This window comes from Danio rerio, chromosome 7 (assembly GCF_052040795.2).
Source record: "Danio rerio strain M-AB ecotype USA chromosome 7, GRCz13ab, whole genome shotgun sequence".
Classification (NCBI taxonomy): domain Eukaryota; kingdom Metazoa; phylum Chordata; class Actinopteri; order Cypriniformes; family Danionidae; genus Danio; species Danio rerio.
This window is the reverse complement of record NC_141027.1, coordinates 43,751,570-43,765,993: the sequence shown is the minus strand read 5'-3', so window position 1 is coordinate 43,765,993 and position 14,424 is coordinate 43,751,570. Positions and strand designations below refer to the sequence as shown.

Sequence of the window (14,424 nt, the reverse complement as noted above, 5' to 3'; positions counted from 1 at the left end):
TTTTTAATGCTTCAAAATGATTGTGTAACAATATCAAAGAGATCGTTACGGTAATGCGCAGAGATCATTAAATTTTGCATCGAGGCACTTCAGGCCAATAAACATTTTACATCACAATTAACGTGTTTTTTAATTATGCAATGTGATTTCCAATGGAGAAACAAATGTTGGGTTATTGCTGAACATTTCAATAAGATTCACTAAGATTAAAAGGCCAAAACCGGGTCTCTGTCTTTTAATGAACCAGAACAGCTAATGTAAAAGAAAAGCATAACGTAGCACCTCGGATATTAATTTACCATCAACAGAATTTTAAGGTGGCCAAGTTTCTTCTCAGAAACTGAAGACACAGAGATTTTACTAAATTAAACAACTCAGCAGTCAGTTTGTGGACATCTAATGAGTAATTTCTACTCACGCCAGAGCTGTTTGCTGTACATAACAGATAAAAGAACATCTGTTGACTGGATAAAGAACTTATTAAACACAAGCTGTGGAGCAGAAATAAACACTGCACAAGCCATCCACGAACCTCGAGATTCAGTTTGATTGGCATGTACAGCAACATTATTCGGATATTGGAGCCAAAAATGGTTCCCTGGAGGCGGAATAAAATACTGATGTTGTCATATACAATTAGCATAAGATTTCTTGGAGCTCAAAGAGCAGAAAAAAATAAAACTGAGATATTTAAGGGCTGCTCACATAGCAGCACTGTTAATGATGAGCAACAAATCTGCATTATTTTGGCTGATGCCTCAGAATTTGAGAAATATTTGTACAGCATATGCTGTGTGTACAGCATGGCTAAATATGACTAGTGATGGACTGTAATTAAATACATTTTCCAAGCATTTTTAATCAGAGTATTGCTATTTTATAAATTTTTGCTTCATTCCAAACTGTATTATAAGGTATGTTATTTTTTTGTTTTTATTGTTGCTATTTCTTTCTTTAAAATGTGTCATTCCTTAACATTTTGTTAAGGAAAAAATGGTCAAATTAAAAATATTTACTCTCACAGAAACATGATGGTTATGTCTGATTCATGAATGAACTGATTCTTTTGACTTGCATGTGTGATTCATTAGTATATTGGATCTGCATCTGTTTATGAGTCAACAGCTCACTGATTCAAATGATCTGATCAGGGCAGGTCTCCAGTAAACAGCTTACTGATTCAAATGATCCAGTCAAAGTGAGTCTCCAGTAAACGGATCACTGATTTAATGTCACTGAATCAGTTATTGTGGTCAGTGGTGCATTTCCTAAAACCAACTATGGTCACAAGTTCTGTCATCACCGACAGAATTCAATAGAACCCACAGTCAGAGTTGGCTAACAAGGCTTTCAGGGCTTACACTTTAGTTTAGGTCACAATTCATCTGTGTTAACAAACCATTAACTAGCACTACTAGCTAAATAAACTAGTAATTAGCTGTTTATTACTAGTTAGTAAGGCAGAGGTTGAGTTTAGGTTTTGGGTAGGATTGGGGATGCAGTATACTTTGTAACTAATAAAGAACAGTTAATAACCAATTAGAGTTGGGTATTGTTTATTTTGATACTGGTGCTAAATCAATACTTTTAAAATAATACCAGTGCCTGAACTGATACTTTTGAGTGACAAAATTAGTTTGGATGACTCTAGAAAAATATATTTTAATAATTTTAATTGAACAATATAATTAAATTTTGAAGTATGCATCAATTCATATATATATATATATATATATATATATATATATATATATATATATATATATATATATATATATATATATATATATGTATACATGGTAGACTCTTAATCAGAGGATTGTCTTAATCATATTAAAATCAGAGTATTGGTATCCATGTAAAAATTACTCAATGAAAGTACCCGATGATGAATGTGATGAATGTGTCAAAGACATTCCTCTGCCTTTAGGTTGATTCCATGAGCCCTCAAATGTTTCATTAAGTTTGACTTGTTTGCCCCTATACATGTACTCTAACTTTGGTAATGCATCTGCTGCACGTTGTTGTGTCAGCAAAACTCCCATAATTTCAGCCTCCCCTTGACATCCCCACCATGCATCCCTGTGCCCATTCCCCATGGTTATGACCAGCCCTGTTTGTGAACTAAATCTGCTGTAAACAAAAATCTTAATAAAACAGTTGCATGTGGGATAGGTTTTGATTAAGAATTGTACATTTAAAATTTCCTCAACTACTTGATTTTTGTGCTTTGTCTACTAAAATATGAGAAGTCTTCTCACACATAGACACAGTCACGCACACACCTCTCTCTCTCACTTTTTATTCAATTTGGTTGATCAAGGATCGAATTTAATTGACAGGTCAAATGCATTTCAAATGCTGTTTGCTATTCTAAGTGTCAAACATTACAGCAAGAGTGCGCCTTGAATTACACCTAAGCTGTTAAGGTGCCATGTCATGTGCTAAAGCCAAACGAATAGATAATTGCTTTAAAAGTCGACGGTTGCAACCCTAATTAAATACAATCATTTACATGGGTCCTCAAAAGGGACTGTAAATTACTGCCAATGAATAATTCCAATGAAAAGTTAATCTAATTAAATTGCCCTTTATTGTCTTCTAGACTTCAGCTGCCACCGTTTTATTAATATTCATTTTTTTAACCTTCATGTATAAAACATGCACCTGTACAGGGGATTTCAAAAGCACTTTGAATGTGTGTGTGCGTGTGTTTTTTTTTTTCTCCACCGTAATCCTGTTTTGCATACTTGATAAAGTCTAAAGCTCAGACTGATGCTGCATCTCATCTGTCTCTCCATCCAAAAAAATAAATCGATAAATAAATAGCAGGAGCAGGAGAGAGAGAAAGAGACGTGTGTGAGGCAGAAAGAGAAAGGAAATAACTGGGTCATTGTATTTACCTGGGATTTGCAATAGCTCCCTTCTATATTTGGGCCGCTGTTCTCGCCTTTTCAGCATTTTAATAGCTTGTCTCTTTTCATATTAGATAACCACAGCCAGATTTCCAGAGCCATCGTGGCAATCAAAGTGCTGGACATAAACGACAACGCCCCCGAGTTCGCCACCGAATACGAAGCCTTCCTTTGTGAAAACGGCAAACCCGGACAGGTAAGAGGGCATCAATCAGAGCCGCCAGCAGCATCTCTCTCTCTCACAGCTCCTCCGTAACGATCAGCCACGGTAAATTATAGCCTATCGATTTAAGAGAGAGAAGTAAGAGACACCCGGGTGGCCTTTTTTAGCTACTTTCCCTCTCTCTCTTTTCTCTCCTGCTGCAGAAAATGAAAACAATCAGATCCATTCAGGCTCGGTCAGAGTCTGCATTGCTCTAGCCGACAAGCAGTGTCTGTAACTAACATTACTGTAGGTGTGTTCCATTAAACCGCTAGTTGACTTGGAAGTGGACTTCACACAGTATTTTCTTTATGTATTATGCAAGAAAGAACATTTACAAAGATACAATATGAACAAAGAGACAAAAAATGGTTACATAAATAAAATTCCAGCAATTTAAACAAGTTTAAATGATTTACATGAAGAAAGAGTTTTACATGCAATATAATTGTTAGAGCCTTTTAAGGAGTTCACATATAGATCAAAGTCCTTTCTGAAAATAGAAAGTATGGTGTTTCTGTGAAAATGTACATTTATGGATGTAAAATGTAGCCAAAAAAACTATAAATTAACTATACATGGACTTCACACAGTATTCAGGCTATAGAGTGTTTTCACATGAAGTCACACTTGAAATTTAGATCGGCTGCAGGAATTGATATCAGAACATCGAAATGTTTCTGTTATGTGTTGTTTATATTTATTTAAATCAGCCAAAATGAGAAATGCCGAACCGCTTTTATAGACCTCAAAATGTTTTTGCTCTTATAGGGAGGAAACGGAAGAAAAAGCAGCAAATAAACATTTATTCAATACATCCATGTGCACAAAATTTTTTTGAACGTGATAATTTGTTTGACAGCACCAATAAAGATTATATACAGGTCTAACTGTGTATAAATATTTTCATGTGTTATATAAAAGTTAGATACAAACACCTCAGGCCTGTAGCCAGGGGGGGTTCGGGTGGTTTGAAAGAACCCCCTTTCACAGACAGATCCAGAATTTGTCCCATCATACATGAGGTCATTTTTGACTGATATGCCAAAATAAATTGTTAAAATAACCCATCAGAAAAGGGAATCCTGTGTCAGCTGTCGGTACAGAATTTGGGACACCGAGTTTGGCCATTTTAGTGCCAAACTCGGTGTCCGAAATTCCGACTGAAGAAAGATGAATGTGCTGGCTAGTTTGTTATTTGCTTTATTAAATTATTGTAGGCTACTCTTTTTTTAATTTAAAAACTTTAACCGATTCCTATTATTTCCTTTGATATATGATGTAATAATTTTTAAATAGGTATTGTATTTTTTGTATATATTTTTGTATTATTTCTTTATTCTAAATCTTTAGGAAAGGTTTTTGGTACATTAAAATGTGGCGTTGACACAATACTCGATTGGTACTAATGCACCCAAAGTGTGCCAAGAAAGTATCCTCCACCACCAGCCTGAACCATTGATACAAGGCAGGATGGATCCATGCCTTCTCTCAGCTCAAATTAGTCTGGCCATTCTTCTCTGACCTCTGGCATCAACAAGGCATTTGCGCCCGCAGAACTGCCGCTCACTGGATATTTTCTCTTTTTTGGACGATTCTCTGTAAACTCTAGAGATGGTTGTCCATCCCAGTAGATCAGCAGTTTCTGAAATACTCCGACCACCCCGTATGGCACCAACAATCATGCCACATTCAGTCACTTAAATCACCTTTCTTTCCCATTGTGCTGATCAGTTTCAACTGCAGCAGATTGTGTTGACCATGCCTACTTGCCTAAATGCACTGAGTTGCTGCCATGTAATTGACTAAATAGAAGTTTGCGTAAACGAGCAGTTAGACAGGTGTGCCTAATAAAGTGGCCAGTTAGTGTACATTGTGTGGCTCAAATTTAGATTTAGTTCTTTTTTTAGCAAACAATCTGTAGGATAAGCTAAATATCATGTTCTTTGAACATATTTTGTAAACCTCCTACTAGAATTTAGGCAGCATTTAGGAAATTTTCTCAATATTTTTAACATTTTACTAATATGTTAACCCTCAAATTCCAGATTTCCAAAAAGTTTCATTTATCAGTTACAGAAAATTTACCCTTAATGTCTTAGGGTTTTGTCATTCAGGATCACATTTTATATAAATAAAATTATTACTGTATGTATTTTTCATTTTTAAAAAATACTCATGGATTTATTAATGATTATAGCAATGCACAATAAATTACTTCATATTATACCGAAAAACTCTATATGTCATAAAACCTCAATCTCCTAATATAGTTTCCTTTCAGCGTGATGACACGAGGTGTTGCAAATGAATGCATTTTGTTAAGAATGGAAAGAGTATTAACAGATATCCCATGCACAGTGAAAAGGGAGGAGTTAAGACTGCATAGGGACCCTGTTGATCGGAAAGCAGCCAAAATCAGTTTGTACTTCCTCCCCATCCGTCCTCAAAAACAGTCACCATCAGACCATTTTCCATCCAAGAGGAGAAAAAGAACAACCAGGACGTCGGGTCCTGCTTTCCAGGCCACTGTTAATCATGAAGAAAAAGAACTTGTCGTGAACAGGGGTGGCAGATATATAGATGGACTTGGCACAGAAAAGTGGGCTGCCAAAGCATGCGCCCCCTTAGCTTAGGGTCTCTCCTTTTATGAGTGAATGGGACAGATTTTTCATGCCGTGTTTGCTGCTGTCAGTGTCTGGACCCGTATGATGTCAAAAGTAGAGTAATAGATGGCTGATCTCTTTCTGTGTCCACAGGTGATTCAGACCATCAGTGCTGTGGACAAAGACAATCCTTCCCAGGGACACACTTTCCACTACCGCCTGGAGATGCTAAACAATCCCAATTTCACCATCAAAAACAATTTAGGTAAGATAGAAGTATGAGCAGGGAAATAAATATTAAATGAGAAAGAGAGGAAAAGATGAAGGTATCTGAAAGTACAAACATTTAAAGAGTTCAGATGCAAAAAACTCTAAATGCTGTTGAAAATGTTCACCTAAAATGAGCATTTTTATTATTTATGTTTATTATTTATGTTCAGTTATTTCACTTGAAAGGCAATGAAAAAATTAATTTGTCACTATAAAATTAAAATTACTGAGCCTACACATAAGAGTCAGAGACAAATGCTAATTTTATAAGAAAATATCAAATGGTTTTTAGAGGTTTTTGCATCTAAACTCTTAATTCATTTTATTTTTTTGTATAGCGTAAAAATAGTACAATGTAAAATATTGCAAGATAGTACATAAAGGATAAATATTGGTACCTAAAAGTTATATATCACTACTTAAAGGGCCTTTGTTGATTGTTAAATGTATATATTACAACCTAAAAGTACAAAAATATATTTTTGGAAAGGGTACTGCCTGAGTGACAACTTTTGTACCATTGTTGTACCTATTAAGCAGAAAAAAGTCTCCTTTTGAAAAGAGGGCTGGGTGTACAATCTCATTTGAATTTAAAGTGACAGCCACAAAACGGCACAATTAAGATCAAAGCCTAAAGGTGGAAGATTTAAAGAGTTATAAAACATTATTTTATATTTGTTTATTGTTTTGAGCTAAAACGCCACATACACATTCTAGGGACACCATAGACAAATTTTTAATTATCTCTCTTGTAAATAGAGGGCATATTGGGTCCATTTTAAGGCGACGCGGTGGTGCAGTAAGTAGTGCTGTCGCCTCACAGCAAGAAAGTCGCTGGTTAGAGCCTCGTCCGGGTCAGTTGGCATTACTGTGTGGAGTTTGCATGTTCTCCCCATGTTTGTGTAGGTTTCCTCCGGGTGCTCTGGTTTCCCCCACAAGTCCAAAGACATGCCGTATAGGGTATGCAAAATTGTCCATAGTGTATGTATGTGTGCGAGTGAGTGTGTATGGGTTTCCCAGTGATGGGTTGCGGTTGGAAGGGCATCCACTGCATAAAGCATATGCTGGATAAGTTGGGGGTTCATTCTGCTGTGGCAACCCCAGAATAATATAGGGACTAAGTCGAAAAGAACATAAATGAATGGGTCCATTTTAATGCATTGTCAGAAAACAAAAAAACTAAAATGGAGATACAATTTTGCATGTAGGGCAGTGGTCCCTGACCTTTTTTTAACCATGGACCTGTCAACACTTGACAATTTTATCACGGACTGGGGAGGAGAAGGAGGGGGGCAGTATTGGCGGGAAAAGTTTGGTGCTAGGCGACCATCAATTGCTTTCTCAGAGGATGACAAGCTGCCAAAACATTGCTGCAACTCTAATACAAGTTTTATTTGCATTAATGTGCATATTTCATACAAAATATGAAACTGATCGGTCAGTCACGTGACTTGCAGTGCGCTTGTGGCATTCTGAAGATTTTTTCAACGGAATCGCTCCTCGATTAGAAAAAACAACCTTGCACGCAGAAAAGATATGCACGTGATGTGTAAATGATTACGTTCATTTGCGATCTCCAGCAGTTGATCATTTTACACAGACATGCTGGATTTACCTGATTTGTTGACAAATGGGTTTCAGATTTATTCCTGGGCAGTTTGTGGGTCCTTTACTAGGTCTTTTCCTCTTTGCAAAGAAACTTTTCAAAAATGATGTTTCTTACTCATTTTGCTAGCTTGTGGGTTAAATTTTGGTGCTCAAGTAACTGAAAAGATATATAAGCCGCAATAATACAGTAGTTTTTTTCTAAATAAAAGGTCGTTCAGACTCAGAAATAAAACGAAAAAAAAATGTATGATTTCTTGTGCGGCCCAGTACCAATTGATCCACAGGCCAGTACCGTCTGTGGCCAGGACCACTGATCTAGAGGTCTTGTAAAGGTCCACAATAGGTATTTATGGTACAGTTTTTCACCCACAATGATTTTTATTTTTTTTTACTTTAAAATAGAGGTACAAAAGGTATCTCTCAGGGTGCTATCCCAGTGACAGCCATTTGTACCTTAAACATTACAGTATTGTACCTTTTTTTCTGAGAGTGTATGATGATATTTAATTGTTTTGTCTGCTATGAATGTATTTACTGCATAGGTCTCACACTCAATTCCTGGAGGGCCGCAGCTCTGCACATTTTTGCTCCAACCCTAATCAAACACAGCTGATTCATCTAATGAAGGTGTTCATGACTCTTTAAACACCTTGGTTATTTGGATCAGCTGTTTTCGATAGGGTTGGAGCAAAAATGTGCAGAGCAACAGCTCTCCAGGAAGTGAGTTTGAGATCTATGATTTACTGTAAAGGACAGTTGTGCTGAAAAATCCACAAGACATTTTAATAACAATCAATAAATTGAGATATGGTAAAAATGGTAGTATTAGTCAGTCATTGCTGTAAAACAATTATAAGATTAAAAAAAGAATGTAATGATAATTAAATGCACAACTAGATGCACAAATTGGTCTTGCAGAAATGTGATGGCAATACACAAATAGTATTAGCAGTAGTGTAAAGTATTTAGTATTATGAGAATGTAAAAAAAAAATGATTGTGTATATCTTTTTTGCTTAAATGTTGCTTTAATAGATTTAGTATGAATGAGATGAACAGAGAGAGTGGCATCTGCAAGTGTGAAGCCTGTGTGTGGAGTGCAGTCCGGAGGCGTGCATTTGAAGGGAAAATCTGGCGGAATTAGTGTACCCAAAAGTTAGCAGATGCACAATTGTCTGGACATCAGCTATTTTGTACTCCCCAGTGCATTTTGAAAGAAAGCAAATGAACAGAATCCAAGCGGAGGTTTAGCGATGCAGCTCGATGTAGGGTGACACACTCAAAGCTGAGGCTGTGCAGCAGATGGTTCCAAATTTGTTTGCTAAATACACTGACTTTTTCCGTCTTTTTTTCACATAACCTATCCGACCTTCCTTTTCACACTGCGCTCCTGCTGTTCTCTCTGCACAACCTAGCAATGCACTATGCTTTCGAAGACTTGAGGGACGACTGTATTGATCTAGTTCCATTTGGCATGTGGTCTTATGGCTGACCGTTGAAGGAGCTGTTGTTTTGGCTGCTCACCAAAAAGAGGAAACGTGATATTTTTGAACCAGACGGATCAGACGTTACATCAAAAGAGCTTTGCCTTCCGAGGGACAGTCGTGTTTTTGAGTTAATATGAAAGTATAAGGAAAAATGTGAAGTGGAAAGAGCATCTGAAGAAAAAAATGTGTTTCAAGTGGAGTGACACAGCCGCTATACATAGTTATAGGGTATTGATTATTATTGCAGGTTAATCTAAGTATAATGGAATTTTTTTTCTAATAAAAATCAATAAATAAAATTCACTTGAGCGTATAATTGTGTAAATATTATGCTCATAATGCTTAAGACAAATGTGTTCTTAGAAGTGTATTATAATAATTATACTACTACTAATATTAATACTACTACTACTAATAATAATAATAATAATAATAATAATAATAATAGTTATTGTTCAGTCCCTGCAGGATTTAGCGAATTTTGTGATTGCTGAATTAATCACAAAATTGTGCAAACTTGGCAAAATTTTGAAGATCTCACTTTTTTTTCTGAAATACGACGTATTTCCGGGAAATCCTGGGTCGAGATGCTTTTTTTATTATGACACAGATTCACCCGAATCAAAGGCAATGTGGATGCAAATGACCCTCGCTAAGCCCCGATTTTACATTTTACACAAATCAATATTGTAAGTGGCAGTATATACCTTTAAGCTGCTCTGTAACTGACCATTTAACCAGACGAAGAAGACACCACGTTAAATACGAGTAAACATACAAAATCACATTTACCTTTAAATATTGCTCTGAAAGACCCTGGAAAAAAAGGAGGTGAGTGAAATTAAAAAAGACCATGGTGTCATGCCTCTTTCACAGAGCACATGCTAGTGGCAGTGGTGTAAAGTAAATTACAAATACTCAAATTACTGCAATTGAGTAGTTTTTCTCAGAAATTGTAATTTACTAAGTAGTTTTAAAAATGTCTACTTTTACTTTCCCTTGAGTAGATTTTTAGTGCAGTATCGGTACTTTTACTCCACTACCTTTCTTCAAACTGCAGTCACTTCTTTATTTTTTCTGGTCTATGGGTATTAGAAAATTCAGTCCTGTGATTGCTGTCCAATCCAATCACACATAGAAGAGTTAAATTGCATCATACTGAACCAAATCAAGACATGGGCGATTTATAATTGCAGCAAACTGTTTTGAAGCAATAAAAGTGTTTCAAGAAGATGTCTAAAATCTTTACACGCATTGACTCAGAGACTGTTTAGATGCATGTCATTTATGAGAAAATGATGGATGTTTACTGTATAAAGTCGTGGGGACGTTGCATTCTGTCTGGAAATGAAAATCACGTCAAAATGGTTGACGTCAGAACTCAATGTCAGGCTGATGTCTATGTCCAACCTAAAATTAACCAAATATCAATGTCTAATGATGTTAGAGCTTGATGTTGTGTCGATGTTACCACTATGGCGTCTATCAGATGTTGGATTTTGGTTGTAATAGCTGATGAGTAAATGTCAGTGTTTAGCATTAATGTGACGTTGGTTTAAGATTTTGGCTTGACGTTGGATTTTAGTCACTTTCTAACACAGCCGAAAATCACCCAAATATCAACTTCATTTGTTGTTATTGGACATCAAAATAATGTTGTCCTTAGACGCTGGCTAGACATTGAATTTTGATCATCTGACATCACAACCTAAATCAGACCTTATATTGACAACTTATGCCATTGTGTGCACTCTGGGAAATAACTCAATACGTTGCAGAATGTTACGTTTGCACACATCCACAAATTACATGTAAATGTATGTGCGTTTTATAGCATACTCACTACTCACTACTCTTGAGTACTTTTGAAAAGGCTACTTCTTACTCATACTTTGAGTAATATTTACAACAGATACTTTTACTCAACTTGCGTTACATTTTTAGGCAAGTAATGGTACTTTTACTTAAGTATGATTTTTTTGTATCTTTTCACCACTGGCTAGCGGAGCAGAAAGCAGTGCATGTGCAGCGCATAGACAGATGCAGTGAGCTGGCTTTCACTTCAGCAATATTTGCAGCGCACACCTGATTCATGGCTGATGCACAGATCATTGTATTTACTTGTCTATACATGCAAAAACAACAACTCTGCAATGATTCAGTGGATTTTGAACTCTGAGCTGAATTGTGTAGACACAATTTATACAGACATATGGATACATTTTTTTCAACATACAGTATCCTTTATCAATAATGTGGAGATACATTACTTGCATAAGATTAATGCATTTGCTTGCATTTTTTTCTGTGATGTACTGTTGATTTGCAGGTAATACAATGCATTGTTTGCATTAAGTTCATGCATTCTTGGCATGTTCCGTAGTTGACTATTCGTCCCCTTAGAATTATAAGGTTCTATCTGACATTTTTGTCAAAATTGAGTTATTGACATTTTTACTAAATGACATCTTATTTACATTATGGGATGTTTTTTATAAGTTGTTATACATTTTAATACTTTTTATTTTAAAAAAAATGTTACACATATACTGTTCGCTATATGGAATGCAAGAACTTTTAAGCTCAATATCTCAAAATCTTTCAGAACGCAGATAGAACCGTATAATTCCAAGGTGACAAAATAGCAACAATCTTTGAAAAAAAAAAGATTATTGTAAAATAAACTTGGCATCTTAAATGTGCTTTATTACTTTTTATTTGTTTTATTATTAATATGTAATGTTATTAGGTTACATATGAAATTTTATACACTGTAAAAAGAAAATGAAGGGTTCACACAATTCATTCATGTTTACCCAACACAAATTAATTAACTGAACACTTTTAACAAATTCATGTGAATTAAACATAGAAAAATTAAGTTGTACTAATGAAATCTCAAGAACTGTGTTGTTTCAGCTCATTTTAAATGATGTCTGGGTCTAGGAATACTAAAAAGATATAAATAATAAAGATTTTTGTCTGGTATTTTTTTTAAAGCAAATCTACACAAACTAAAGAAAAAAAATAAGTGCATAAATAACTGCAAAAAAAAAAATAAAAGTCAGATTGTTTAGTGTTAGTATTAGTGTTAATTTTAATATTAGTAGTAATTTAACGTATTTATTAATGTGAACTAAGAATAAACACCTCTTGTACAGTTTAACATTTAATAAGGCATTAATAAATCCATAGTTGTGCTTGTTTACTTAATTTAATGAATTGTGGGCTAACATGAACTAACAACGAACAACTTTTTTTTTTTTTTAATAACTATAAGCTTAACAACAGTGGGAAAAAAAGCTGTAATAAATGTACTGTTTATTGTTTGTTCATGTTACTAAATACATTAACCTTAGTAAATAGAAATTTATTGTGATTTTTCACCAAATGTTTCCTTACGATTGTTTCAGTTTGTCTCTTAAACCTTTGGCTAGACTTAGCATAAACTAGACAAAGCTTGTAACTTCATTTGAATCATTACAACAAATGTATTTGTTATTACAGTGAACAATCAGCCCACAGAGAACATCAGTACAAAAAAAGCTGTTTCAAGGAGAAAATAAAAGAGAAAGATGAAACAATACTGATAGGAAAAGCGCTGAACAATCGACTGCTAAGACAAAGGCAGACCTTGAGGATTGCAAGATGAAGCAGACAGGCGGAATGTCATTAGTGACAATCTCAGTGATATCTTGAGAGGCAGCATGTATTATGAGTCAGCCTGAGTGAGTTCAGGTTAAAGATGGCCACTCCATCACAGAGACAGGAGAAAGCTCTGTAAGGACACCAGGCTTTGATGCACAGCCTGAGGCGTCTGCTGCACTAAGGCCGCTTTCTCATCTCTTCTGCTGGAGCGTGTGCGAGAGTGTGTGTGTTTGATCGCGCTTGGCATCAAAACTTGTGCTGCGATTTGACAGCATGTCCAAAAAGTTGTGCTATATCCTATTGCTTTTCCTCATAGCAAGTGAGAGTATTTTACAAAAAAAGTATGGCGTTGTAGTGCGTTAAAAGCAGCGTTAAAAGTTCATTTCATTACAATTCTCCTTTATGTTGTTTTTTTTTTTTTTTTTAAGATTTATTTTATCATTTTGATAAAACAGGAGAAACTAACATGTTGTTTAAAAGAGAGAGAGCGAGCGAGGGAGGGAGAATGTAATTGAATTGAATTGATTGAACTGATTTGATTTCATTTTATTGACTATGATGTATTTATTGTAAGTGTATATTGCACTATTTTATTTATTGTTTTAATATTGTTACACTTGTTACCTGCCCAGGGACTACAGATGTAAATTAGCTTTATAGCTCTGGCACAACATATCATATTGTATATTGTCTCGGTATAAATAATAAAATAAATAGAACAAAAATAAAATAAAACAAAGCAAGAGCAAGAGAGGAGCATAGTAAGGAAGAGTCCACAAGTCAGAACTCGAACTTGAAACGCCTGCAGTACAGTTAAACTATATACTGTTGAAGTCATAATTATTATCTCTCCAAATTCATTTGCGCCTGATTTATTTAATAACTAATTTGTTTTATCTTTGCCATGATGACAGTAAAAAACCTCTTACTGTATATTTATTTTATTATTTTAAAATTTTAATTTAAAGGTTAATTAGGCAAGTTGGGGTAATTAGGCAAGTAATTTTAGAATGATGGATTCTTCTGTAGACAATCAAAAACAAATATCGCTTAAGGGTGCTAATAATATTGACCTTAAGATATATATATATATATATTTACCCATTTATTGAGACTTTGTTTTCCAAGAGAAAATATATTATAGAAAATACTGCAAAAAAAAAATTCCTTGCTCTGTTAAACAACAATTTGGGAAATATTTGAAAACAATTTAAGAAATTCAAAGGAGGGCTAATGGTTTTGACTTCAACTGTATGTCAATAAACTGACTGGCCTATTAACGCCAACATTTAAAAAACAATTCCATTACAATTTATGAATTTACAATAAATAAAAGCTTGATTTCTCCACAGAATGAATTGATCAATCAATCAACGACAAGATAAAAAATTTACCAGAAAAACATCTCAACAAACATCTATTTTTTTTCTCTGAATTGTGAATCTGTTTCTCACTATTTTGAAATTAAATGTTCTTAATGTTGTGGGATATAAACAAAAAAAAATTATATGAAGATAAAAGCTTTGAAAATAAAAAGAAATATACTCAGAATTACAACATGTCATTTGAGTATGGTGAGATGTAAACTCAGAAATGCAATGAACAGTCTGATTAAAAAAAGAAAAAATCTAAAGAAAAAGTCTAAAGAAAATATAAATCAGAACTGAAATATAATCTCGGAATGGTGAC

General features: G+C 34.7%; 1 protein-coding gene across 8 annotated transcripts in view; it reads left to right on the top strand.

Annotated features, from left to right (window-relative positions):
• Positions 1–14,424, top strand: part of cdh8 (cadherin 8) — a 435,086-nt gene that overhangs the window by 415,202 nt on the left and 5,460 nt on the right. For all 8 annotated transcript variants that reach the window (XM_087261647.1, XM_087261652.1, XM_087261649.1 and 5 more), the window contains 2 exons: positions 2,990–3,111; positions 5,877–5,988. In XM_087261647.1, the coding sequence (XP_087117773.1) occupies positions 2,990–3,111; positions 5,877–5,988 (234 nt within the window). The remainder of the gene's footprint in view (positions 1–2,989; positions 3,112–5,876; positions 5,989–14,424) is intronic.